At 43.7% G+C, this 26039-nt stretch overlaps 1 protein-coding gene across 1 annotated transcript; it reads right to left on the bottom strand.

Annotated features, from left to right (window-relative positions):
* Positions 1 to 8061: 8061 nt before the first annotated feature.
* On the bottom strand, positions 8062 to 24619 carry LOC142408718 (transmembrane protease serine 11E-like). The gene is made up of 10 exons (XM_075499290.1): positions 24527 to 24619; positions 16593 to 16716; positions 15340 to 15455; positions 14845 to 14912; positions 13105 to 13268; positions 12068 to 12106; positions 10160 to 10340; positions 9667 to 9932; positions 8634 to 8776; positions 8062 to 8224 (listed from the first exon to the last, which is right to left on the bottom strand). Exons 1-10 carry the CDS (start codon positions 24617 to 24619, stop codon positions 8063 to 8065), a joined length of 1356 nt encoding a protein of 451 aa, XP_075355405.1. The 3' UTR covers position 8062.
* Between the last annotated feature and the right edge of the window lie 1420 nt (positions 24620 to 26039).

Raw genomic sequence — 26039 nt, 5'->3', positions numbered from 1 at the left:
TCCCTAGGACAAGTCCACTCAGTTTCCATCAGCACACCTTGACAGCTCAGTTACAGCTTCAGGCCTCCCTCTCCTGAAAAACACAAAGGCACCTTGCATTTGGGCTTCAAAATTCAGGGGAAGCTCTAAATGAGCTGCATTTCTTTAAACTTTTTAACTTCAGCTGTAGACATGCTACACAACTCTGTTTTGACAAAAAAGTCATCAGTTTATTATCCCATGCTTTCCTTTGCCACATGAAATTCCCAGCCATGGCTTTTAATAACTGATAAGTAGAAAAACAAAACCAGAAAATCCACTAAAAGGATAGAATGATTCTCCAGAGCCAATTGTCAGGGCTGGGAGAGAAGCCAGGTCCTTTATCTTGAGCCTTGAAAAGTCACTCGGGGCCAGATTTTATTAGGTGCCCATACAGCTTTGAGATACTGAGCATGCAGAGGCACTCAGATGCTATAGCAATGGCCTCGAGCTCTGAAGTACGCTAGAACCTGCCCTAGTTGATTGCCAATTAGTCTCTCTTTCCAGGCCCTTATAACAGAAACTGCTACACCCATCTGAGTTGCAGCCAGATAGGGCAGCCCAGAATACTGACAATGCCCTTAGACAATGGAAGTCCCCCACTGCCAGAGTCATTAAAAAAGAATTCGTAGCCCATTGCCCCATTCAAGGTAAAAAGGTAGCACACGTGTACCTGTCCTCTGCAGCTGCCCAGCCAGAGCTGCTACTTGGTACAGTGCAACAGGCCAGCCTGCATTTTCTTCCAGGTGTTGCCTAGCAATCAGACTAACAAGCCGCTCTCCACATCCACTGCACAAATACTCTGCTCCCAGTCAAGATGCACATCATCTCCAAAGGGACAGGAGATCTTTATATGAATTAGACTAGCCCTGCAAAGAAATAAGGCACATTAAGATAAAAATAAATCCTTTACAGGCACAGCTCAAATTAAGAACCACAGCATTGTTTCACGCATCAGAAATGCTAGAGAGACTTACTGGGAGCACTAACAGATCTCTGCAGAAGACACCACACTCAAAACAAGACCCTTCCTACATCTCTATGTCCCCAGAAAATGGTTAGCTTGGATTTGATTTCATATTATTTGTTAGCAGCTAACTTGCCTAGCGGAAGCCAAACAGAATCCAACTCTTTGAGATGCTTTCTGCCACAGCTATTATCTGTTCCAGTTTGCTCTGCAGCAGCATGCAAGATCCTAAATGTGATTCTTGTGAGCCATCGCCTGATTTATCATACACTGCATTAGCCTTCAAGGGTTCATAGACTAAATTATAACGAAAATCCTTTCAGCCACAGTTCAGGAGCTGAGTCACTCTGACAGAAAAATGCAGCATGCTTCAGGCAGGCCTGCTCAGTACCAAATGAGGGTCCCACTTGGTTTGCTGCCTCCCTGTGAGACCTTCTGGCTGAACTCGCTCTTGGGTAACCTGCTTCCTACCTGGGTGGCACAGAATTGATTGTTTTCCCTTCTGTGCCCTGCTATTTTCATTGATTACTCAATCAATGTTTAACAGTGCCAGACAAGTTGGGGACAACAGCACTGGGTACTGCATCTAAGGGTCAAGAATGAAGACGACCTGGTGTCAGCCTTCTTTAGGTTGTCTACCAGTGCATTCACCTGTCAAAGAAACAGTTGAGGGGCAGTCAACTGAGATGAGGCAGTACCTGCCACTTAGCCATGGCCACGTGCCTTTCCCTGAAGCTGCCAGGCACTTTGGGAGAACAGAATCAGAGTAGCTGAGGTGGGAAGGGAACTCTGGAGACAGTCTAGCCCAAAACCCCTGCTCAAAACAAGGGCAGCTGGACCAGGGTGCTCAGGATCATGTCCAGTTGGGTTTAGCCTCTCTCCAAGGATGGAGACTCCATAACCTCTCCTGACAACTTGTTTCAATATTCAGCCACTCTCACAGTAAAAAAGTTTTTTCTTACGTTCTCACCACCCTACAGCATGAGACACGTTATTTCCTAGTACAGTTCCTCCATCTGGTCTGTCCACTGGGGAAGGAATGATCCCTGTAACAGCTCCCCTTGGTATGCAGGTCATCTCCACTGGCCTGGAAAACAGTGCCAGACTGTCTGGGTCACGGCTCCAAAGGCTACAGACTGCAGGTGATCCCAAGAGTCTGGGAAAGGTCAGAGATGTGACAACTCTGGGCAGCTGACTGTTTGTATTGACTTACACAGAACAATCTGTGGTTAAAACAGGCTCTGGATGCCAGGCTGATGGCAGGCCCTTCCTCAAGGAATGGAATACCCAGTGGCAGAACTGGAAAATGGAAAGCACAGGAGCTGAGGGGACAAACATCACATAGCAAGCACAATCTTTCACGTTTACTGGGAGAAGGAAGGTATTCAGTAGCTAATCAAGTTAATCAGAGACATGCCATGTATTTCTTAAACCTATTCAAGCTTACATAAAAGAAAATAATTGCATTTTTGGATAACAAGTTCCCAAAAGCCTTTTCTCTGTCTTTACAGAAACAACTTATTTGCACCTGAGAAAAAGCCACCAGCAATGAATGGCAAACAAAATATTCTTCAAAGGAAGTGTCATTTAAGAATGGGTTCAATTAAAAATAAAACTTTACCCTACGATAAAGCAAATCAACTGCCATTTGTTATATTTGTTTCTGAACTATTCTAACCAGATGAGTTGTGAAAAATTTTCTTTGCAGCAATAATGGATCAAAGACCCCAAGCAAGCTGAAATATTGACAGCTATGTTTTATAGAAGGATCCTGGTTCAACCACACATATGGAAGAACATGAGAGCTGTTCTTCTGTTCAGTTCTTCACTTCAAACCCTTTGACAGAAACTCCACCCATATAGCTCCCCCAGCCAGATATGACCACACCAGCTGAACATATCCTTGGGTCATGGCACAGTTACCAGCTACTGAATGTGCATAAATGCTTTAAGTGTCACATACACAGCATGTGCTCTGGCAGAAACTCAGCACAAAGCAGTTTTCTCTAAGCCAAAAAAAAAAAATCAGATTTGTTAAAATTATGTCCTTTAAGGAGTCTGTCTCTAAGACTCCCTTTATTGCACTTGACCCAGTAAATTGTGACAAAAGGGCTACTGTTCTTCCAAATGAACAGCCACCTTCCCATCCATAGCCAACTTGGTATGTCCCGTAATACTGCAATAAAGCTGTTGCACTCCTTTTTACCCTCTCAGATAATCTCAAATTCCAAGACCATCCCTTCGGCTGTTATGTGTTATAGACCAGGATCAACGAACTCCAGCATGTTTCGTTCATCAAGAGCTTGCTCTTCTAGCTCAGAATATGGTGCAATTTGTACCAAGTTTCCCATCCTGTCAGGAAAGGGACAAGAAGAAACCTGGTAAGTGTCTTTGATCTACAAGAATCATCAGGAGTTGTCAAAATGGGAAGTCAAAGCAAACAGCAGCTGTATGTCACTGCAAACCTCCCATCCTATCAGATTCTCAAAATTACTGCTGCTTTTTGCTATCTTGTTTGCAAGAAGGCTGAGAAAATAGACCCATGATGCCAACAATACCTGACAGTGTGCCTTTCCAGTCTACTTTTCCACAGGACAAAGGTCTGGCTATGGTGTGGCAGGGAAGCAGGCAAAACCTGCTCAGCCCCGTGCTCACAGCCATAGCACACTGTACTTAACGTACTTGAAGAGGAGCACTTGATGCCAACTTTCTGATGGGGGAAAAGACAAACTCACCCAGTGCTGCAGAGGTCTACGCTAAAAGCTGAACAGCTGTAGTCTCCTCAAACTTTGCAAGACAATTGTGTAGCATCTCTGCATCTTCAAGGCAACATGGACACGGTGCCTTTTCCTCCAGACCCTCTCTACTTAGCTGAAACAAGAGCAGCACCAAGCAGCCAAGAGTTTAAGGCTTTTACACAATACGACTCACCCTCTAGTGGCTGACACGAGACCTGTCTGCCTGCACACATCTGGCCAGGTAGGTAAATTCTGTCCAAGTCTGGACAGCATTTTGCTCTTCTAACAGTTGTTATGCTCTAAGAAGTCAATAAAACCAGATGGTTAAGACTACATAAAAGCCAGTACATAAATACATGGTATAGGATCGGTGTAACACGTAAAACAGAGGAGTCCCCATCTTACAGTCGCTTACCATGACACAGGAAATTAACAAGTACATGAAACAGAAGGCAAATTTAACAGGTTTTATTAAATTTACATATAAATTACATTCCTGTGTGTCATGCATGATTGTATAGTTAGATACATCCCATTCTGCCCTGAGTGAAGATGTTAATTCCTACGAAAACATGGCTGACAGACAATGAAGCTTGTGGCTTCATAAATAGGTGAGACTGCAGCTTAAAAGAAATACAAATCTGCTAGGCCACCTAAACGAAATAAAACATTTTGGCTGCCTACATTATTTCAGGTTTCCATAATTTCCCTCAGGAAAAGCCAAACAATGCTGACAGTGTAGTTTTGCCACAAGTAAGGCATTCAGACCCACCACGTTCACCCGCACCAACATTCCTGGTGTATGAGGGGTGTTCTTTCAAGCACTCTTCCTGACAGTCCGTATTTACACTGCTTTGCATCACCAAGAGGCTTCAGAGCATGTAAACTACATTGCTTCCAGAAGAAACTGGATCAGAAGACTTGTTCCAACTGTGTCGCAGTTTAACCCCAGTCAGCAACCAAGCCCCACACAGCCACTTGCTCACCCTCCCCCTCACCCTCCCCCTGATGGGGGAGAGAATCAGAAGGGCAAAAGTAGGAAAACTCTTAGGTTAAGATAAGAACAGTTTAATAATTGAAATAAAATAATAAGAAATTACAATGAAAAGGAGAACAACAAGAGGAACAAAATCCAGGAAAAACAAGTGATGCAACCACTCACCACCCACCAGCTGATGCCCAGCCAGTCCCCGAGCAGCAATTGCTGCCCCCTGGCCAACTCCCCCCAGTTTATATACAGAGCATGACATCATATGGTATAGAATATGCCTTTGGCCAGTTTGTGTCAGCTGTCCTGGCTGTGCCCCCTCCCAGCTTCTTGTGCACCTCCTCACTGGCAGAGTATGGGAAGCTGAAAAGTCCTTGACTTAGTATAAACACTGCTCAGCAAGAACTAAAACGTCAGTGTGTTATCACATTATTCTCATGCTAAATCCAAAACATAGCACTATACCAGCTACTAGGAAGAAAATTAACTCTATCCCAGCCAAAACCAGGACAGTATCTACCCTTATTCTATACCATTTATGTCATGCCCAGGTCCCATACTTTCCAATACATTTCAATTAACCACCACCGCTTTTCCTGTCTTAATATATACACACAGATATCGTTCTCTTGGTCTATGTGCCATCCCTCTAAGATGTCTGTTGGGTTCATTTAGTCCATGACTTTGGGTTCCATCTGAAAAACTCCACAAGGCAGTCCAAAATAAAGGCTCCCAAACCATGTAGATGTCAGGTCCTCTTCAGCCCCACTCCTCCTGGCTGCACTGTGCTGGCACTTGGCATTAAGGTGGATCAGGTACTGTAGCTCTGTGAGCAGATGCTCAGAACTGGTAGCTCCTTAAGCAAATGACGAGTTTACTTTTTCAGCCTTGTGTGCACCATTTTGGAGAATTATATTTACTGCAGCCCTTGATACAGAGCAAAATGCTTAAGACTTGCTGATTTCATACCCAAAATAAGCACAACTGGAAAGTTCACAGATGCAAAATAAATTTTTTGGACATTACTTACCTGTTTTGGGGAACCAGCGAGATAGCTGGGATTTGCAAGCCTAAAAATATTAAGTTTCCAACTTACAATGAAATCCAGCAGGATGGAGAAACCATTATGCCCTTTGAAAACACAAGCCTAAAGTGCTTTGGGAACTGGAAATCCATGGCATCTTGTAAGAACGCTTTTCTTCATTAAGATCAAACTTTATTCACTGCCGTGGTAAGACAATTGCTACCAGCAAGAAAAAAAAAATCATATATACTTGTCATACATCATATTTAAAATTCCTCTACAAGCAATATACTTCAAAGCCGTGTTCTGCTTAAGGGCCTAAAATGAGATTTGTTGGGCTCAACAGACCTACAGAACCAGTCTGACACTTTTTACTCCCTATGTAGAAATTAAGCCACCAAGTTTTGTTTCTGAAGCTCACAACATTCCACAAGAAAAGTTCCCTGAGAAAAATTTTTTAAGTGCCGGGTTTCCCGATAGACACAAGTATAGAACAGAAAACAGCTGCAGACCCTTGTCTTTCATGCAGACCTTCTCTGTGTATCCAAATATATCAGTACCTCCAGTGAGGCTCTAGAAAAGCATGGTTCTCTGTACTGGCAAGGAGCCAGATCACAGGATGCGTAATCAAAATACTCCTGTTAACTTGATGGATTACTGCGCTGTGTGGCAGCATCTGCAGAAAGCTACATAGTCCAGAGGGGATCCCCTGAACTGCCATTGATTATGTGAACTGACTTGTACTCAATTTGGACAACACTTTGATCCCAAGACTGTAATCACTGACAGCCTGTTTCCCCCAGATCTTCTAACTATGAGCTTGCTGAAAGACTGCTGTTTGCCTTTTCTAGCCTGCCACAGATTCTTGCTTGCTTGCCACACTGGACCAGCTCCGAGTCTTGGCAGTGTGGCTGGTATCTCCTTTGCCGAGTTCTTTCTCTTCTGACCATAGAGGGAAAAGAGAGCAATTGAGTGGCTCATTATCTAGCAACTAAGACCACAGCACTTGCTGTTGTCAGGATCAGCATCCACGCTAAGTGTTGGAAAGAGTCTGCAGACACACCAAGGAAAGCATCCTCACCAGGAATAGGCATGTTGTGCTGCTGGGGTGCAGAAAGTGTTTGAGATCTACCTGGCAGATGGAAATATAGGCTCCTGAAAACATGAAGTCAGAGAGAATATGAAGTTTGTGTGGTTGAGATTAGATGAGTTAGCTATGGTCTGGCAGTGAGACACAGGCAATTCTTACTTCCTGACAGAAGAGAGAGATCTTTACATAAGATTACTGGGTCAGTCAGAAGTTCTGCCCTGCTCTGAGGTATTTCCACTGTAACACAAAAGCTTTTTTTTTTTTTTGGATGCAGCTGAAGATGCACATATTAAATTATGAAGACTTGAGAACAGCATTCACAAGAATAAGCAGTTTGAGAGGGTTTTTTCTGGAAATGGTCGTAGTGAGATTGTTACAATCCTCCATCCTGCACAAAAAAGCCAAGGACTTTTATTCAGAACAATCTGGAAAGTTAAAAATGGAAATTAATTCAGCCAAATACTCTGATGTGACAACAGACTGGTAAGACCAAAAACCATTTTATGTTCTTAAGCCCAGCAATCACTCTCACAGCAAACACTGTGGTAGGGGCCGTTCATATGAAGGGATGAGCGCGCGCACATACACTTGTTCAAAGAAGGTGGGCAGAAGCTGGTGTTTTTCACTAATTCCTTTTTCAGGATAACACAGCAAGGAGAAATTCTCTATTCACTTAAGTAAGTCTGACATGATATTAGGAACTAGGACTTCTCTAAGCCATCTTCCAGTCTTCATTAGAGTACTCTCCCTGGAATGATGTAGGAAAAAACCTCAATATTTCAGAAGCGCAGCAGCCTTGGAGTCAGGGGCTGGATTGTAGCTGGTCCACAGATAGATGGGGCCTTAGGAGCACACAGCAAATGGGCAAGCCACATTTTAGTTATACCTTGTCTTGGATGCTGGTAAATGATTGTTTGGACTCAAACACTTTGCCTGGGTATAAAAGTAGGGGCCAAGACATTTGGCCATGGAGAAAAGAGGGTCAGTATATTGCATATAGACGAAGGCAGTTGTCCCTTTGACAGTACTTCCTGAACAAACAGCTGTCGTGTGGATCAAGTCCATTCCTGTCTGGCTGTAGGCCAAACCAGTTTCAAGTCCTAGACTACTCCAAGCTTGCTGATACTTGATACATGACCACAAGCTAAGCCAGCAGCTGTTTAGAGGGTAACCGCAGAGCAGAATGTGTCAGAAGAATAGCTGTACACAGTCCAGAAAACTTAACCTGCTGCAGGTTTCAGATGCCTGTTTTGGAGTTGATCCAGTTTCGATAGTAAGTCACTCGCGTGTACACTCCTGGTTTATTTGGCTTGCCACATTCATCTCCCCAGCTCACTATTCCCACAAGATACCAGATTCCTCTGGAGTTCGCATGCACCAGTGGCCCACCAGAGTCACCCTAAGGAGAAAAATGTCAACAGGCAGGAACAAAGTAAACAGCATTCACCTCGCTAATGCAGCGAGCCTCAAATTGTTCTGTTAAACTGACAGATATTTGTTTCTAGACCACAGCTATAATTCAACCTCCATGTGATTTACTGACAAGACAGAGACTGACAGCATATGTCTAAGTCTCTCCCACTCCACACCCTCACATCTGTATTCTTTCACATGTGCATTATATATAAACCCCAAGCACCTAAATGCAGACTATAGCCCACGAGCCATGAAGCTCTTCATTTACATCTGGTTAAGATATTGAACCCCATAATCTTAATCAAGATTCCCCAAAGTATATTTTATTTCTAGGAAACATCACCTCCCACCCCACCTATTTCCTTTTTACTATTATCTATGAAGATACTTACCTGGCAGGCATCCACCTGCCCCTCCAAGTATCCAGCACACAACATTCCAGCTGTTATCGCTCCACTGTACACTTGTCTTCTATTACAAGTTGCAGTGCTTATAATTCTCACTTCCGCTTGTCGAAGCTGATTAACACTATAGCCTAGAAGAAGTGGCATTAGAATTTGCTGACAGGGTATGCAACCTAAAACACTCAAGGATTAGGAGTAGCCAGATTTTCCTACAGCTTTTCTGCTGTTACAGGCAATGAAGGGAGCTACCCAGACAATGTCTCAGGAAGAAGAAAGTTTTTCCCCCTGCTAAAGTTCTTCACTTGTTTCCAAACATAATCCTTCTCCATCTTTTATTCTCACCAGATGCTCTTTAGCATAACAGGCAAAGGGATTTCTGTACATGTTTCAGTGTTGAATTCAACTGTAGGCTACAAGATGTCCTTGATATCATTGGAGAGACCCATTTGGTTAACTGCAATGTAGCTTTGGACAATCACTACACACCCCAAGAGTCTACCATGAAACACAACCTAGGTAGTTCAATGACTCTCATAAGCAGATTTATAGTTCCATCATCTCTAACCTCACTGACATGGACTAATTTGAATGAAGCTCACTCAAGTCATTGGATGAACTGAAGCCTGATTTATGATCAAAGAGAGAATAAGTGATAAAAACTGTCATGACACATCTATGACAAAGCTGAGTGGCAAAAGAACTCATGTCAGAGCTAAACCCAGAGGGACTGGGCCAATAGGAACAGAGAACAGAAGGTATTCAACCAGCACAATGCATATGGCAACAAAAAAAGCTGCTCTTACTCCTGTAATGCTAACCTGTAGGGTTTTTCCCCCATATTCCAATCCACTGACCAAGCCAGAAAAAAAGCAGCAAACTAAGTCCACAAGTGTATCATTAGCACATGCACCTAACAAGCACCAACTCTAAGGAACACAAAATAAACAAAAAACCTGTAAAACTAACAGCAGTCTTCTCAGATACATGTGTGACAGGACACAGGAAGGCAAGAGACACTCACCATCATTCTCCAAAGCTCCCCAACCTGTGACATAACAGGAAGCGTTCTCTGGGAAAACATGAGATGCTTCAGGAAGACAGACACTGTGCACATCACTCGTGAACTCAATAGCAGAGGCAAGTTCCACAACAGCCACATCATATTCATGATCAGAGACCAAGCTTCTGTATCCCTCATGAATGATAATTCTTCGAACAAATTTTTTCTGTTTTGGAGGTCTCAGCAGAATTCCAAAGCTGGCAGTCCACCTCTGAGGATCGATCTCTCTGTAAGATATTTGAGATTATGTCACAGCCACACAAAACAAGATTCCCAAAGGAGCTTAGCTCTCCATTCGAGCATCAAAACACAATGTGACCAGGTTTGCCTAACAGGACAGAGAAGAGCCAAACTTCATTATCTTTCAGCAGATACAGACATTAGTGGGCCACAAAAGGTCAGAGCACCCAAGAGTCCTAAGGCCTATAAGATCAGAAAGGTGCTTATGACTTACCCTCTGAAGCAGTGGGCTGCAGTCACTAGCCATGTATTACTGATCACTGATGCACCACAGCGATGGGTCCCATCAAGCTGAATACTAGCCTGCCATGGCCATTCCCCATCCTGCGCACGCTGCCCACCAACTATTCTCTCTGTTCCTGAGAAGGAGAATGTCTGTCTTCGTATTCCACAGCCTGTCAAAGAAAAGGCAGCTCCACCTTAGCTGACTGAGGGAAATCAGGGTGCTCCTTTGGGAAAGGCTCCCATGGCTGCAGGCACAGGCGTAACAGGGTAGGGGTGTCAGAGACAGCCTTCACCTAAAGCAGTGCCTCCAATAGCAGGGAAACCAAGTGTCATGGTTACAAGTGTCTCAGGATAGATGTGGGGTAAACAAAGAAGTTTGGTAGAAGAGTCACTACTTATTCATTAAGCCAGTTTTCACACACAAGCCCATATGTACTCCTATAGGAACTGAGGGCAGTATATCTGAGACTGTTTATTTTCCCCAGTTGTAACTGTTTACCTAGTTAAAAAAAAAATACTGCCTCTACAAACCTTGCTTTGTTTGATATTTGACCAGAGCTGTACAGAGGGAAAGGTAACATATATAGCTATTAGTGTGTCTGTGCACACAGAGATTATTAGGCACAAAGACATGCACTGATAATTAAACCTAAGCATTTACATTCATACAGCTTTCATAATAACGGCATGTAAGTTTCACCTAAAGACTAAACCTCTCTTAGTAGTGTATGAAAAAGAACATCCTTAGTTTGCTTTTGTTTTAAAAAGGCTTCTTAAAAATTGAGTATGAAAATACTGAGGAACCCCCACATAAACAACCACCACAGCAGGTCAGCTCTAAGCTTTAATACACACATCACCACCAAAACATGCACAAGACAGACACTGCACATTACTTGTGAACTCAGTGGACGCAGTCTTCCCATTATTTGTAACATCCCACCTCCATAGCAAAGGCAAGACCAACATAGTCAGTAGAGCTTTAAGTGTCACAGAATGGCTGAAGACTAGTTTGCAAAAACACCACAAAACCAAACAAAAAAACCCACCCACAAACTAAGCAAACAAAGAAAGGATTTTGTCAGGTCACCTCCAGGTCAGCCTTGACAACAGCAACAAAAAATAGTGTCCTCTTCCTCCAACAGTTTACTTATAGCCACTGTGCCAACAGCACAGTCATGTATTACTCAGCTGAAAAAAGTTAGATCCAAACCAGTTAATTCTCAGGGTCCATTTAAAGATGGAAAGCTAACGTGCAAAGGCTCCGAGACCATGCAGAGGACTGATGCAGTCCCCTGGGAGGGGACTTATGTTGTCTCCCTGTTTCCATAGGAGCTTTAAGACCTCATGGGGCAGCACAGAACAGGAGAGGGATTGAGAACCTGCCCCTCTCCAGGGCTGTGCCACTGCCTTGCTCTCACTGTGGTCAGCTCTTCTCCCTCTCCCACCCTCACCCTCTGGCCGTTCCCTGTATATTGCAATGTTTAGCTCAAATCTGACAGACAGCTATTGCCAAACCTTTCTGCAGGGAGGAGGGGGCAGGAGGAAAAATGTTTTTGGAAGGATTCCAGCAAGAATACTGACCCACAGCAACAGCAGCCCTTATGCAAAGCTCACGAACAGCAGCTCATCTACATGCCCCTACTTCCCATAACCAACATTAAAAGCAAGTGCTTCCCACCACCAAGTCAGAATGTCTGATCCTGCAAACACCTCAGAGACAGCCTGACTGCAAGAAAATGAGCTGAAGTCTTCCCTGGCTCATGCACTGTCTACTGCTCTAGTATCTTTAACAAGTTATTTTTTCAACTTGCATCTCAAAAGCATAAAAATCTTGTAAATACAGAATCTATAGCACCATGTCCCAGGACCTTTTCTATAAAGCGTTTGTACTTACAGTTGTTTAAAAGGTTATCTCCCTTTTCTTTATTCAACTCTGAAATGAAAAGCAAACACCACAGTGAGTATATCTCTTACTGCTACGTGATCTAGCACAGACTCCCTCCCTGTACCCAGCAAACACAAATTAGCTTGCATTGCTGCATGAAGCGACAGTACGGTAAAAGGAGTAATTTGCTCTGTTGGAGAAGTTCAATTAAGCCTCTGTTCTTCACTGAAAGTGTAAGGTGAAAGGATACATCTTTCTTGCATTAGCTTAAAGCTAACAAAAGCAGCAGATGACTGCAAATAGGTTCAAGTAACATCTACATGTGCTGGGAGCTGTGCACAATATAGACACCTACATGCATTTGTTCAGGTTCAGTATGGCAGGGTGGTCAAAACAGTCTTCACAAATCCTCAGTGGTGGGATTGACTGGAGCTAAACTGTAACATTACTAATTTCTTTCCTACAAAAAACCCTCTGCCGGATTCTAATGGTAACCAGCAACAGATTCATGGGGGAGCATTACTGCCCAGGGAACCTCAGGGTTTTGTTACGAACACTTGCTACAGCAATCTGTCAAATAAGCAAAGGAAACGGCAGGGGGTGGAGAAGGGAACCATCTCAGCCTTGTATTTTTTTTAATAGCTTGAAGACTATTTCAGTACCTGGTGATACAGGTTCTTGTCCAATTCACTGTATGCCTTAAAGTAATCTGTGAACCCCAAAGTTGGGCCTTTTTTTGATGAATTGGGGGGGGGGGGGGGGGGGGAACCCACTATCTCATTCAACAGAGCTAGGTCACACAGAGAGAGCCTCTGATGCACAGAGGAGCGGTCACACTCATAAATCAGTGTCAGCATGCCTTAGTTCTTTTCATGCTGCTACTTCCAAGTTCCCAGGCTGTCAGCCGTAACACACAATTTTGAGAAGGCAAAAGAACAGAATAAGAATAGCTCATATTTGCATACTGAAGTGAAACTCATTACAGTAAGAACAGCAAAGTATGAGGAACAAATTCCAAGCTAAAAACACAAACCTAAGGCACTTGCCTGTGAGTCTAAGGGTAGACTGGTCAACATTCAAGAATATTGAACTTGTTTTCAGCCTTCTGCGTAACACACTGTTGACATGACCCCAGCTCATTGCCTTACTGTCAGCCGAGGCAAATTTAAATACCAGAACAACAGATGCAAGCACTCCACCAGGATCTGGGCTGCAAACCAACAAAAACAAAGTGGTGTCATTCTCTCTTTGCCCACTAATCCTCTTTGTTCTGCTTTGTACCGTCTGCCTTCTTTATACGAGAACAGGTCTGGCCTGCACAGATGTATAGAACAAATAGCACAGCTGTGCACAAGTAAAGGAAGATGATGACATGTCAGCAGACAGCTTGGTTCTTGCTATAACAATGATCAGAGGGAATTTTCTGGGAACTGTTATAAGCAGCACAGCTGAGAAGAAGAGGCACCACTCCCTTTGGCCTCCACACAGCTCATAGTCAGGAGGGCACAGATGGCAGTAGGAACAATACAGCAAGTTAAAACCCTTCAACAGATACCCAGCAGGCCATTCCTAACAGCCATTCAAGAGACTCAGTTTAGAGCCACAGAAGTTAAAAAGGTCTTTTGGCATTTCTTTCCATTTAAGTCACTTGTCCATTTATTGGCCAGTTAGCTCCACTGTATCTAGAGACAAAAATCTCAATAGTTTGAGTTATCGGAGCAAGGCATGATCACTTACTGTCAGTATAAAATATTGAGCCCAATATTTTAACTAACAGTCTAAAGAAAAACCAACTGAAACCTAGAGGGAAAGACAGCAGAGCTGTAGCTAACTGGTCCAGTGCCTAGTTGCACAACACTGTATCTGTAGTGAAAACAAGCTTGGAAGAGATACACTGTTTGGTCAACCTAAAAGGTGTAAAGAGGTTGCTTGAAGGCTAGCTCCCAAGTTCTGTAATTTCAGTTGATATACAGTATAGGAGGCTTGTGGAAGAAACCAACAGCAGAAAACAATGTAGAATAGTTTAAGGAAATGATTCATTCCATCTGCAGACAGGTAAAGGCAAGAAAGCCCAGAAGTGCTGTGAAGGTCATTTGTGGGAAGTCTGGCACTCTGCTGTCTAGAGAAAAATATTCCACAGCAGAATTGAGCCTTATAGAAATACAACTCCAACCCAAAGTACAGTAAAGGACAGAGAAGCGATGGCTCTTATCACTGAGAGTGATACATAATTACTGCAGAGAGAGGAACCACTTAAAAGCTCTCAGAGGACCTTTATACCTGTATGTCCCACTTGCCTCCTTCCCTCAAGTCTGTATCCAGGTATCTCATAGTGGAATCATTTATTCCTTCAGACGTTTTCAGAGAGGGAAGAGAATAGTCATCTCCGGCTGTACACCATGCAGAGGGGTAAACACCAGCCTGAGCTTCCACAGGAAGCGTTAAGTGGAATAAAGAGCTGACTCCACATCTCTCAAGCCCTTAACTAGTAGTGAAAACTGGGATCACCTAGTAATTCAGTTACTGCATCCCAGCCACAAACAACAGGTGTTCAGGTAATCGATCTGCAGAAGTATAAGGCCAAATTTCTCTTCCTTGCTGACCTCTGAAGGTAACTGAGCCCTTAGTGTTGTGAGCACTGAAAGAGAGCAACAACCAGCCAAGACTTAGTCGTCCTGCTGGTGTAATCCAAGCATAAACAGCCAAGCACGCTCCATATGGTCAAGGGATAGGAAGAAAGGATATTTATCACATCCCTGCTTATTCCTGACCTTCACATTACTTACCTTAGACTGACAACATGGGACCTGATGTACCTTTTACTTAGAAAGGACCCCTTGAATACTGCAGATATCTGTTAAAGGAAAAGAGTGTGTTAAAATAAACCTGTAATATGTACATGCTCTCAAGATATAACAGTCTTGTGAGCCTCCAAAACACAAGAAAATGCCTTCAGATCTCCACCTCTATACCAAAGCCACCACTAAATTTCCATCAAGAGGATGCAGAACTAAAATAAACAGCTGAGCTGGCCGATTTTGCTATCCCTTCTGCTCTGTGGGTGCCTGTTCCACCACAGGGCTGCTGGAACAGACAGCACCTGTGCTTACCATCTGCTTGCACACAGTCAGCAATGCATCTTTAACCCACTACAGCAAGGTTTGAAAGGTAAGGCCAGCCACATAAGGATGAAGCACAATCACCTCTGACTATTTCCAATCACACAATCACAGGACTCTTCACCATAGGTCAGGCAGAAACAGAGAAACATCCTAGCTTACCATGGTTTCAATGTCTTGGCTGAGGTGCCTGAACAATTCTGTGGTTTGCCTTTCATACTGAGGGTTGTACTTGACATTGGTGATTAGGAAAGATGCACTGTAATATCGGTCCTGATCTACAGAGGAGAAAAAGAAAGGTGGATGATCTCCTTCAGTACAATTCAGACATGCACAGCACCTCAGAGAGCATGGCACAAGTAAGGCTCCCAGGCTCTGGCTGTGATCCTGTCAGCTGTGGAATTACAGCTTTACCAGCACTTTGGGAAAAGGGGGCTCTGGACCATCTTGTTGCCCCATGGACCAACTAGGGGCTCATTTCTACTTTGAAGACCATCCCAAGTAGCTCTAAATTACACCCACTACAACATTTCTCTGGGGACCATCTTCTCATCAGCCTTAGGTGAGCACAGCACGAGACACACTAGCCCACATATGTCCCTTCTGACTCACTAGAGACGCTCACTCCTCCCTAGCTGCACTCTGGCATGTCCCTGCCCCACTGAGGGGCAGGTGGCCCAGAGCTGTTTGCACCCATTCAGCAGTCTAAAATCTGGCTCTCGGGTGAATGGCAGAGATGGGCCCCATAATGCAGAGTTAGCAAAAAGCAAAGCTAAGCTGTAGCTCTGCCACTGCTCTGTCTAGTGTCCTAATGCAAGCCACGGCCTTGTTGACTCTTGGTGAGCTGTGACAGCAATGTGATTAGTTCCATCCCAGCAGGAAGGCATTTCAAAACCTCTCATGCTGGTATCTCAGAGACTGGGAACAGAATGTCTTTGCTTCATTCATCTGCTACTGAAGCCAGGCCCTTGGCAACCAGGACTGACTCCTGGGCTCCAAAAAGCCTAAACCTCTGCCCTCTCTCAAATATCCTCAGCTAGAGGTGCCAGGCTCAGCTTCTGCAAAAATCCTGTTCAAGACCAAGCTTACTATGCATAGCCTGAGTACTAGACACACCCCTGGCTTACACGGAAGACTGCTAGCCTTTGGTTAACCATGGATACCAGTGCAGGTGCCAGAGCAAGACAAGAAACAGAGGGACAAAACAAATTCCTGCTTCAAGTAAATGATATTTTAGGTATTCTTGCAGGTTTTCTAATCAATTCAGATCTTGAACAGGGTCTAGTTAGCTTTCTCATGTAGATTCTATACCAGGGGTGAATTCTATACCTAAATCATCAGGCAAGACCACAGTAGCAAGTGAAACACAACAGATTCCTGAAGACTTGTGATAACAAGAAGAGTGGTGCACTTACCATGGCACAAAAAAAATGTAATCAAGCCAATGATGAGGGCTAAGCCTACTATCACCGACACAACAATGACTGCTATTTTCCATGGCTCTATACGCTTCGTTGCTCTGTCCATCTGGATCACTATCTGCATTGAAGAAAACAACATGGAGAAATTCAAGTCTATTACAAAGACAACAGCGCATACTGAGCCAAATCATATCTGGCACAGCTTAGCTCAGCTGACAAACCTCACAGAATGAGGTAGGTTGGGAAGGATGTCTGGACCCTGCAGGTCTGACCTTCTGCTCAAACCAGGTCCCACTACAGCAGGTTGCTCCAGGCTTTGTCCAGTCAAGTTTTCAGTATCTCCAAAGACAGAGATTCCCCAGTCTCTCAGGAGTCCTGGTCCAGTCTCTGACCACCCTCATGGCAAAAGCTTTTTCTTTATATTTAGTCAGAATTTCCTGTGTTCTAAGTTGCCTCCGTTGCCTCACATGCACCTCTGAGAAAAGCCTAAAGTTGTGGAGGTATTGCTAGTAGAGACAATTTCCCATCAAGAAATATTACACAGATTTCAAGTGCAGCTGACTGCCCACGCAGGTGCTTAAACTGAACATAAATGTAGTAATTCATGACTGATGAAATACCTTCTGCACCAGGGATACTCTAGGCTACCAGAGATGCTATAAAACATACAGCTTTGAGTTATTTTTTGTTGGTATGAGTAGTAACATTTATTGATCCCCTACAGGGTTTGGGTTTTATTGCACCAAAACCACACATACATTGTAAGTGACCACGTCCTGTCTCCTGCCAGACAATCTGTCAGAGAGAAATAGCTACTCATGTGTAAATATGATATGGCAACAAGACCGAGACTTAGTGACTTGCTGAAAGCCAACAGCAGACCTGTAAAAGGGTTGGGAACTTGACTCACACATGGACAAAGGCACATAAGCCTTTCTCCTCCACTTATGTCCTCCTGTGCAGCATTAAGCAAGAGAACATTAGGAAAACTGCATTTTTGCGCATGTCCTTAGTAGCTTTGTTGTAGAATGATGCAAAGCCTTAAGCACAATTATTTCAGATCCCCAGTAATTCCACAGCACACTATGTAGTAGTTGTTGTCATGCCACGCACTGCGTCTCCACATCATGGTTGGCATTAGTACAGGGTATCAGAAAAACACATGGGATAATCTCTCAAAGGTGCCTGGAGTGACAAATGGCAGCAGCCAGCTCTAGGGAGGAGGGATTCAGCTGGCTAGTCACTATGCTGTTTTACACCCACTGATCCATGTTTGTATTGCCGTGGACCAGACATACAACATACTGTTTTCCCCTTTTCATGCCTATGGCACAGCCATTTCTGAGCAACATCAGAGAAAATAGGGGCAGGAAGGGGCAGAAAGGCAGGCAGAGAGAGTAAGTCTTTGCATGTTTTCTGACTACAAGGTGGCAAAGAAGAAATCACAGTGAAAGCAGAGCAGGATACTGGCAGAGGCTCCATCTTTGGAAATGAGCTGAGGGGGCAAATGAGCAGTCAAGGCAAGGGTATGATGCACAAATCCAAGACAGCAAAATACAGTGAAGTGGTGGGAGAGCAAAATGGGATTATACACTCTGCCCTGAGGACAAGAAGGCTGAGCAAAGCTACAAGGAAGAGATGGTAAGCAAGGCAAACTAGAAAAAAGGATAGAGGCACAGAGGAAGCACCTGAGAGGTCTACACATAATGATGGTGTGCTCAGCAGTGACAGGGAAGTTAGAAGCGACTCAGAGTTTAATGTCCTCACATAAAAGCTTGGTTTTGGCTATCAAGAGTGCTGGCAGGTATCTCAGTCCATTGCTTAAGAAGGGAAGCAGGCAAGTTTTTACCCACTCAATCAGGTGGCATACTGGAAAGAAAAAGTTAAACAGGGTAGCTTCAGCCAGCACCACAACTGCAGGTGGTCCCGAGCAGCAGCTTAGTGTTACCAAAATACACGGGACAGGTGACCAGGATCAAGCCTTCTGCTTCAGAGTCACATGCTGCAGAGAAGCTAGTGCCTCTCCTTCTGTTGTGCCTGCTTTACTGCGGCAAAATATGTTCTGGCAATGCACAGTCCAAGTTTTCCCCAAATCTAGCTGTCTCCTGACTGGCTCAGTTCCCTGATGGCAAGGCTCTGCAAAACAGACTGTAGGGCAGCTGATAGGAGTCTGAAAGCCCAGGCTGGCCAAGATTACTTTCTTTGGAAACTGCAAGTTGCAGTAAGCACATAATATACACACACTAGAGCTCAACTGGTTCCATGGAGGCCTTGACTTCTCGCGATCTAGAACTTCACCGTATACGCTATCCATTACCCCTGAGGGTTTAACAGATGCAGAGATTCAGATAAAAACCTAAGATCAGTGGGATTGTCCTGCCTCAGTTTCTTTAACGTGCTGCAGCCTCCCATGGAGCATTCCCATCCTCATCTCACAGCTCACAGTCTTTCACAGTCCCAGCTAATGGAACTGCAGCATACCTCATGAGCAGGGAATTACTTCCCTTGAGGGCAAGCCCCTTGGCTAACCAGAACAGCCCACTATGGCAATATGCCTCTGCCCCTCCTTAGCTAGCCACGTCTCATGTTTTAAAGATTCTGCTTTAGCATCTGACTTCACTCTCCTCACTGGAGAGCTTTTGCTCTCCAGCCTGAACCTCTGCCATCGGTCTCGATCAGACTGGTTCCCTGTACTTCAGCTGTTCCCACCCTAGCGTGCTTCCACCTGAACAGCAGTCAGAGCAATATCCCTCCATTGCTCTTGACACAGAGAACACATGGAACAGCCCTGACACCATATGGCTGACTCCACAGATACTGAGGCAACAGTACTCTTGTTTCATAACCACCGGCTTTCTTGAACTGTATACAGACAGATTTCCTCAAGACGTGGCCTTATGCCTAAGCTACAAAAGCTTAAGACTCACACTTGAGAAACAAGCATCTTGGTGCCTATGGGACTCATGCTCTGACAGGCAGCACTGTCCTCCATTTCAATCTGTCTCTATTTCCTTTTTGTGCAAATACCAGCTACATAGACAAACACTGGCAGCACCTCCTCCAACATTTCAGAACTGCTTTCTCTCCACAGATCACACAAACTTGCAAGGGGAAACAGATACCTTAGGAACCGCTGCAGTGCTGGGGTAAATGGAAACATGGGAGATGAGGAATAAAAACCTCCTCCACTTCTGATACTGATTTCACTTTAAAGTTTTTTAAGAAAACAGTTCAAAGGAAGCACATATTTCTACATTCATATAGGTAATTAATTTGTATATAGGAGATACAAATTAAAGTGGAAATACATCTTCAAACCCAAAACAGTTTCCTCCCTTTAGCAGGATGCTCTTGACTTCCATCTTGCCAAGATAAGTATCAGAACAGGAAAAAAAAATCTCTTGTGCAACAGAAGCACCAAGTCTCATCACCTTCCACAGTGTACAATTGCCAGTATGTATCCTTCAACTGTGATGCCTGTGTGCAGGACCCAGCTCAGCAACCCCCATTTTTTTTTCTATTTTATCAGCAGACATGCTAGTCACCAGTTGTGCAGAAGAGTTGGGAAAGAAAAACTCTCCTGTTTCTAGCTTTTTAGGAAATCCCTTATCTTTTGCCACCCACTTCAGGAATCAGCATGAATGCAGGGAACAGATGGTTTTGTTTGGCCCAAAATCATCTAACCTTTACTCTTTGAAGAACAGCTCGAGTGCAGGCAACACCAAATGTGTATTGCTTGTATTAGAGCAGCATATATTTCCAGTAGTGCCCAGGAATTCTAGCCTTTGACACTGTCATGCTAGGGTCTGTATTCACAAAACAAAACACACTCACAACTAGGTCTGGTTTTGAGCCTGCCTCTGCTGAGGACTACTAGGATGTTTAGTGAAAGAGTTCTTGTTCAGGTTATGTTCAGTCAATGCATTCAGTCATTAATCACACACATTACACCTCCGACTAGCTCCTTTGCCCCCCTAGCCTTTTTGCTATTGTGCCATGAAGGGCAGGATTGTCATGCTGTACCAGAACAACCACCTGACAGGAATTCCTGTGCCTGGGCCATCCATCTCCGTAGTTAAACAGTTCAGCAGCAGGTGGATCCCCCTGTTTAGGAATCAGACTTCTGCATGGTCTTCTCTGCACTCTAGTAACCAAGAAAACTCTGCTCCACCCAGCAACACTTGCTGGCCAGAGAAACACTGATCCTCTGCAGTGCTGATGAATGCAGAGGCAGAGATGATCTCATCACCTTCAATCGTAGATGCATCCTTTCTTTCTTCTTGTGGCAAAGAGGCACTGCTTAATAGATAAGTGTTCTCCTCAGAAGACCCCCAATACCACAGCTGCCTGTGTAGATGCCTTCCAGAGTCGGGTGTTTTGTACAGCCTCACATTTCTTGCTTCCTTATACCACATGCTTTGATTTTTATTACTGCCCACACTCCAGTAAGCTGTGAATTAACTCTCAGGGGGGCAGACGGGAATTCAGGTAATACCAATGCATTCATCCTCCAGCAAGGATGAGGATAACTTTCATTCCTCAAGAGCAAACCTTAACAAGAGATCAGAAGCCAGACTCCGCTGGGAGACCTCAAAGGCCGAGTCCTCTCTGCTCTGAAAACCACCTCCTCACGGTCTGTGTCTGGCAGCTTTCAGTCTGCAGTGGATTAGCATGAAGTTTCAAACCCAAGATCTTCTAATTCGGTACAAAACTGCTTATCTTGGCAATACTACGGATGAACATTAGACCTCCCTCCAGCAATCCCTGTTCTTATTTAAAACACGCTTCATTCCCAAGGAGCCCAAGACAGTCCATGGACACAGCAGCATCTGACAACTTCATATCACAGTTCATTTGGGTCTAGAAATGCAAACTAAGTCTCCTAGTTTATACACCTTGACTCTAAGCCAAAGAGTGTGTTTTGATCACTAAAAAGTCATTCTGTACTGAAAAAAATCATCCAAATGAACTATTTTGGAAATAGCTACATTTGTATAGAATTAAGTTATTTTAAACACAGTAAAGTTGTGTTTAGAGAGAGATATATTAAATTAAGCCTCGATACAGGATATTTTAATAAGTGAAATACAGCAAGAAATAAAGCTACATTAATAGTTATTGGTACATTAGGAAGAAGAGTTGTACTGAAATTTTACAGAGCTAAAATTGTCTAGTCTTCCTTGTGAAACCAAGGAGAAAACAGATAGGTTTTCAGGTTGGATTTCTGATCAACCCCAAATGAATTCTTTACCTTCCAATTTGGAACATTTACCCAAAAGCAAAAGACAAGGACAATACACAGGTGACAAGCTGTTTTTCCTCTCTCATCCTGTACCAAACACCCTAAGAGGTTAATATGTTCATTCACAATGCAAGTGATGAAAGTTCAGCTCCCACCTCTACCTGACAGGATTTGATTCACTATATTGAGCTTATCCATCTCTTCCAGTTGAGCTACTGTGTGTTCTCAAAAGCCTCAGTAAGAACAATAACAGAAAACCAATCAGAAAACATCTGTTCGACAAGAAAAGGAAGCGTAACTATCATCTGTGCCCTAAGAAAAGGCCCTAGTCACTGAGTTGCTGGATAAGCAGGGAACAGCTACCCTGTTCTGTTTTACAGATCTGCCCTCGACATTTTTTGACTTCTTAAGCTAAGCCCTCATAGCACCCTGACCTAGATTTGCTTTTAGATGAATCTAAACCATGTTTTCTGGCACCAGCTGTTTACCAAAGGTATTTTGCCATGCTCTGCATAGAAGAAAATATGCAGCCTCTTCTATCTGATTTGCTGCTGTCTTCCTATAATAAATTCATTATTATATTTTTTTATTATTATACCCCTGCTCACTGATATTCCAATACTCTCAGAAGAGCCAGTGGCAGAGCTTGGGTGGCACATCTGCTGATGGGGGTCTCTCCACATTTATAGCCATGACCAGTTTTTCCACTCAAAGATAGATTCAGGCACATCCCTACAACCACTCTTCCTAGAAATGGGACCTTTCACAGGACAACTGACCACACTAATCTGCTGGCCTGCTGAGTGCAATCTGAAAATCCAGACTAGGTCCCTGAAGCTGTCTACCTTGGCAGGGTGGCTGGGAATGGCTGACATGCGAATTCCACTCCCACCTTTGCCACAAGCATCACACCAACCTAACGCTTCTCCTCCACTCTTGTGGCATACTCAGGACACACGTTTCTAAGAGAATGGGACAACAACCTCTACTACTTCGGGCATTGAAACAGAAGCAGCTAGTGCCTGCCTAAGTACTGCAAGACCCTTGTTTGGATAAGGTCAGTTACCTACCAGCCTCAATCACTCAATGTCTGATGCATCCCAAAGCAATTCTGATACAATGGAAGACTTCCAAATACTGAAGGGATCTGCTGAGGGAAACAAAATGTGTGTGTTCTTCTGTGCGTCACGCTGAATCAGCTTGATCTCCCCACACCCTCAAACATCCTACAAAAACAGTTGGTGCTGCATGCCACCCCTCTGCAGTCAGATAAAGCATCGCTAATGTATTTGCCACTTACTAACTGAGCTCCTCCCCTTAACCATCCAATTCTACCAAGATCTTGTTGCTTCCCAGGAACACACTTCAGCTGGGCATAGACAACAGCTCCAAGTACTGTTCTTGTCATTTGCATCAAGATTCAAGGGCAGCATTCAGTCTTTGGGATGTGTTAACTCAGAGCTTACCAGTAACTATATCCATGATGCCTAAGTGCTGCTCATACAGGCTTCCCTGATTATTTGATCATCTTTGCAGTCAGCACAAAAGGTTTGTTGTTCCTTACTCTCTCATCCATTTTGCATACAGCTTTTCAGAGGTTATGAGTTCTTTAATTGTTGGGATAGAGCTAGCCTCCCGTACTACTACAACAGTCTGTGGGACAACTGTAATGCCGACAACTGAAATACCCTTGATCAGTAACACATCTTTCTACAGTTGTCTGCCACAGCCAACATCTTGAGAAAGACTCCCATATTCTGAAATAACCTTTAATAGAACTAGGAGGGCTACTCACTACGTAAGGACTTTACTATCTGCATGAACATGTAAAAGGTCATCCCAGTGTAAAGGAAATATTAAGTACTTGTCCACTGATTGCAATCAGTTTAGGATAAGGTTCTGCAACTTCTACATCATATTTACCTCTCAGATTTCCACTTCCAGCTACGTGGGTCACACACAAGTATCTTATTCTGTTAGTTCAGCAGTCCCAGATATAGCAGAAGATCTCTGCTTTTCAGCCTTTGAAAATAGCTCTGCTTGCCTCCCTTCATCCCACTTTGACTGGTTGAAATCTACTCCAGAAGCAAGACACCAAACAAGCAGTTAATAGTCTTTGTGGGGTTTCAGTTTGATTTTCATTCCAAGGCAGGGCGGGTGAAATGGTCTGGTGCCAGATTTGGTGTGTTTCCAAGCTGATTCTACACAGATTAACACTTCACTAGCTGCATACAAAGCCCATGAAAATAAACAAGAGCACAAGAAGCTACTTTTACCTACTTTACTCTGCTCACCCTCTTGTACCATGCTATTAGCTCAGCAGTTGTGACTGCAACACATTCTAACCACACTAGCACAAATGGCAGATAAGAGTCAGGGCACAGCAAGATGACTCTCACCTGCTCCAACCTTCAGTGGCCATAGACCACCTTGATTTGTCACCATACCATGCTGCAGAGGAGCTGGGGAATTCTCAGAAAACAAATGCATTTTAGGTGAGGAGAAAGGGTTAAATATCAGAAGTATTACTGATGTATGGAAGGCAGCTCAAACATAAGGAAGCACAGAGCTAGTGCCATTCTCCCCACACCCTCGGTCAAAGCTCAAACTGCCCTATAAATCTACACATGATATAGCCGTGCTGCCCAAACTACCAAGGAGCAAGTTAGAATGCTGCAGCACTCACCTCTGGGTACCACTGAGAAGTCAGCAAGAAGCTTTTCTGTCTGGGAGATGCACTGTCCCGAACACCACAATGCACTGTGCAGCATCTCAGCATAGACTTGAGGCTTTATCTCTCAAATTAGGAAAGGAGTCATAGGCAAGTCAGAACAAACAAGTCTAGCAAGTCTCAGTGACAGAGGCTTACCCAGTAGCACAATTCCTCCCCTAAAACAATAACAATACAATTCTTTCATCACACCTTTCGTCCAGGAATCCCAAAGCCTTTTCAGAGCATTAACTACATCCTGCAACACCCCGAACCAGAAGAGCCATGAAAATTTTGCAAGGACACAGTTTATTTCCTTCTTTGGTATAATTAAAAACAAATCAGCAATTATGGGCAGGACCAATGCAGAAAATTTCCATGCTCTAAAGAGACAATGTTCAGTCCCAGGCCAGATACAGAGCTGACAGACTGATGTAGATTCAGTAGCATGTGCCTCTTAACTCCCTGGAAATTGGTCATTTGGCCAGACAAGAACTTGCCCCCATAACAGCAGCTACATTCAAGTTTGTCATTCTTCTTTAACTCCATAGACATTAATTTTAATTGTGGCCACCTAACCACACACACATTTCTGTCCTGGAAAAATTCTCCTAGGTCATAAACATTTGTGATATAAATATTTGCAGGTTGTCTAGACAAGCATTTCTATTTGTGCTAGTGACAGCAAGTTAACTGGCAAGTCAATTAACACAAGCACAAACTCTAACCTAAAGTAGCATTTCTCAATCTTTTCTTGGGAATCTTTTTTTCAATTTTAAGTTTTCTCAGTTCCACCAAATCTACTAGAAGATATATATGCCCACATAGCCTTACACACAGATTTCTTTCAGAAGGCAAAGACGACAGAACATCACAACAAGACATGCGTGTGGCACATATTTTCTTTGCTTTGCTGCAATAAATTTTCTAACATCTAGGGACTTTTCCTCCATCTTAATGGCCTTCATTTGACCCCTCTACAGCTCAGGGATCACCAGCTTAGTAACACACTGATGCAAATACAGCTTACATGGCTGGAGTTCTTTCTTCCACCTTATATCAAGTCCATATCCAAGTAACAGGAAGACTGCCTTTCTGGGAAGGCCAGCTTCTTTTGAATGAAATATAGGCTAAAGATAAGCCTCAGCTTCTCCTAATTTGGATTCAGTCAATGTCTCAGCATAATTTGTTATGAAACACAATGAATACAGTTGCTAATGATGCACATAACATAATTGCTTCTCAATGCCTTAACTGGAAGCTGCATTGCCATCCCATATAGGAACACTTCTATTGAGTCAGTCCAGATGTGCATGAGAAATGCAGTCAGAAGCCTAGCTAGAGGGTGATAATTTCCAAGGGTAAAGTATCGAGTGTCATATGATGACTTGACCTGTGCATAGGTGGTGTGAAGATGCATTCATTCCAGGCAGCCCATGATCCTCAGAGACAGAGCCCTTTCTTGTGACTTGATCGTGGCATAGGTGGA

The sequence above is a fragment of the Mycteria americana genome, chromosome 4 (genome assembly GCF_035582795.1).
Source record: "Mycteria americana isolate JAX WOST 10 ecotype Jacksonville Zoo and Gardens chromosome 4, USCA_MyAme_1.0, whole genome shotgun sequence".
Lineage (NCBI taxonomy): Eukaryota > Metazoa > Chordata > Aves > Ciconiiformes > Ciconiidae > Mycteria > Mycteria americana.
The sequence above is the reverse complement of the archived record's forward strand: the minus strand, read 5'-3'. Positions and strand labels throughout refer to the sequence as shown.

What these genes read in the sequence shown, in the direction of transcription:
- LOC142408718 (XM_075499290.1), bottom strand. Translation starts at nt 24,619, where the DNA reads ATGCTGAGATGCTGCACAGTGCATTGTGGTGTTCGGGACAGTGCATCT. An exon ending in CTTCTCAGTGGTACCCAGAG is followed by an intron (nt 16,717 to 24,526) that starts GTGAGTGCTGCA and finishes TCTTCAATGCAG; the next exon opens with ATAGTGATCCAGATGGACAG. An exon ending in GCCAAGACATTGAAACCATG is followed by an intron (nt 14,913 to 15,339) that starts GTAAGCTAGGAT and finishes TTCCTTTAACAG; the next exon opens with ATATCTGCAGTATTCAAGGG.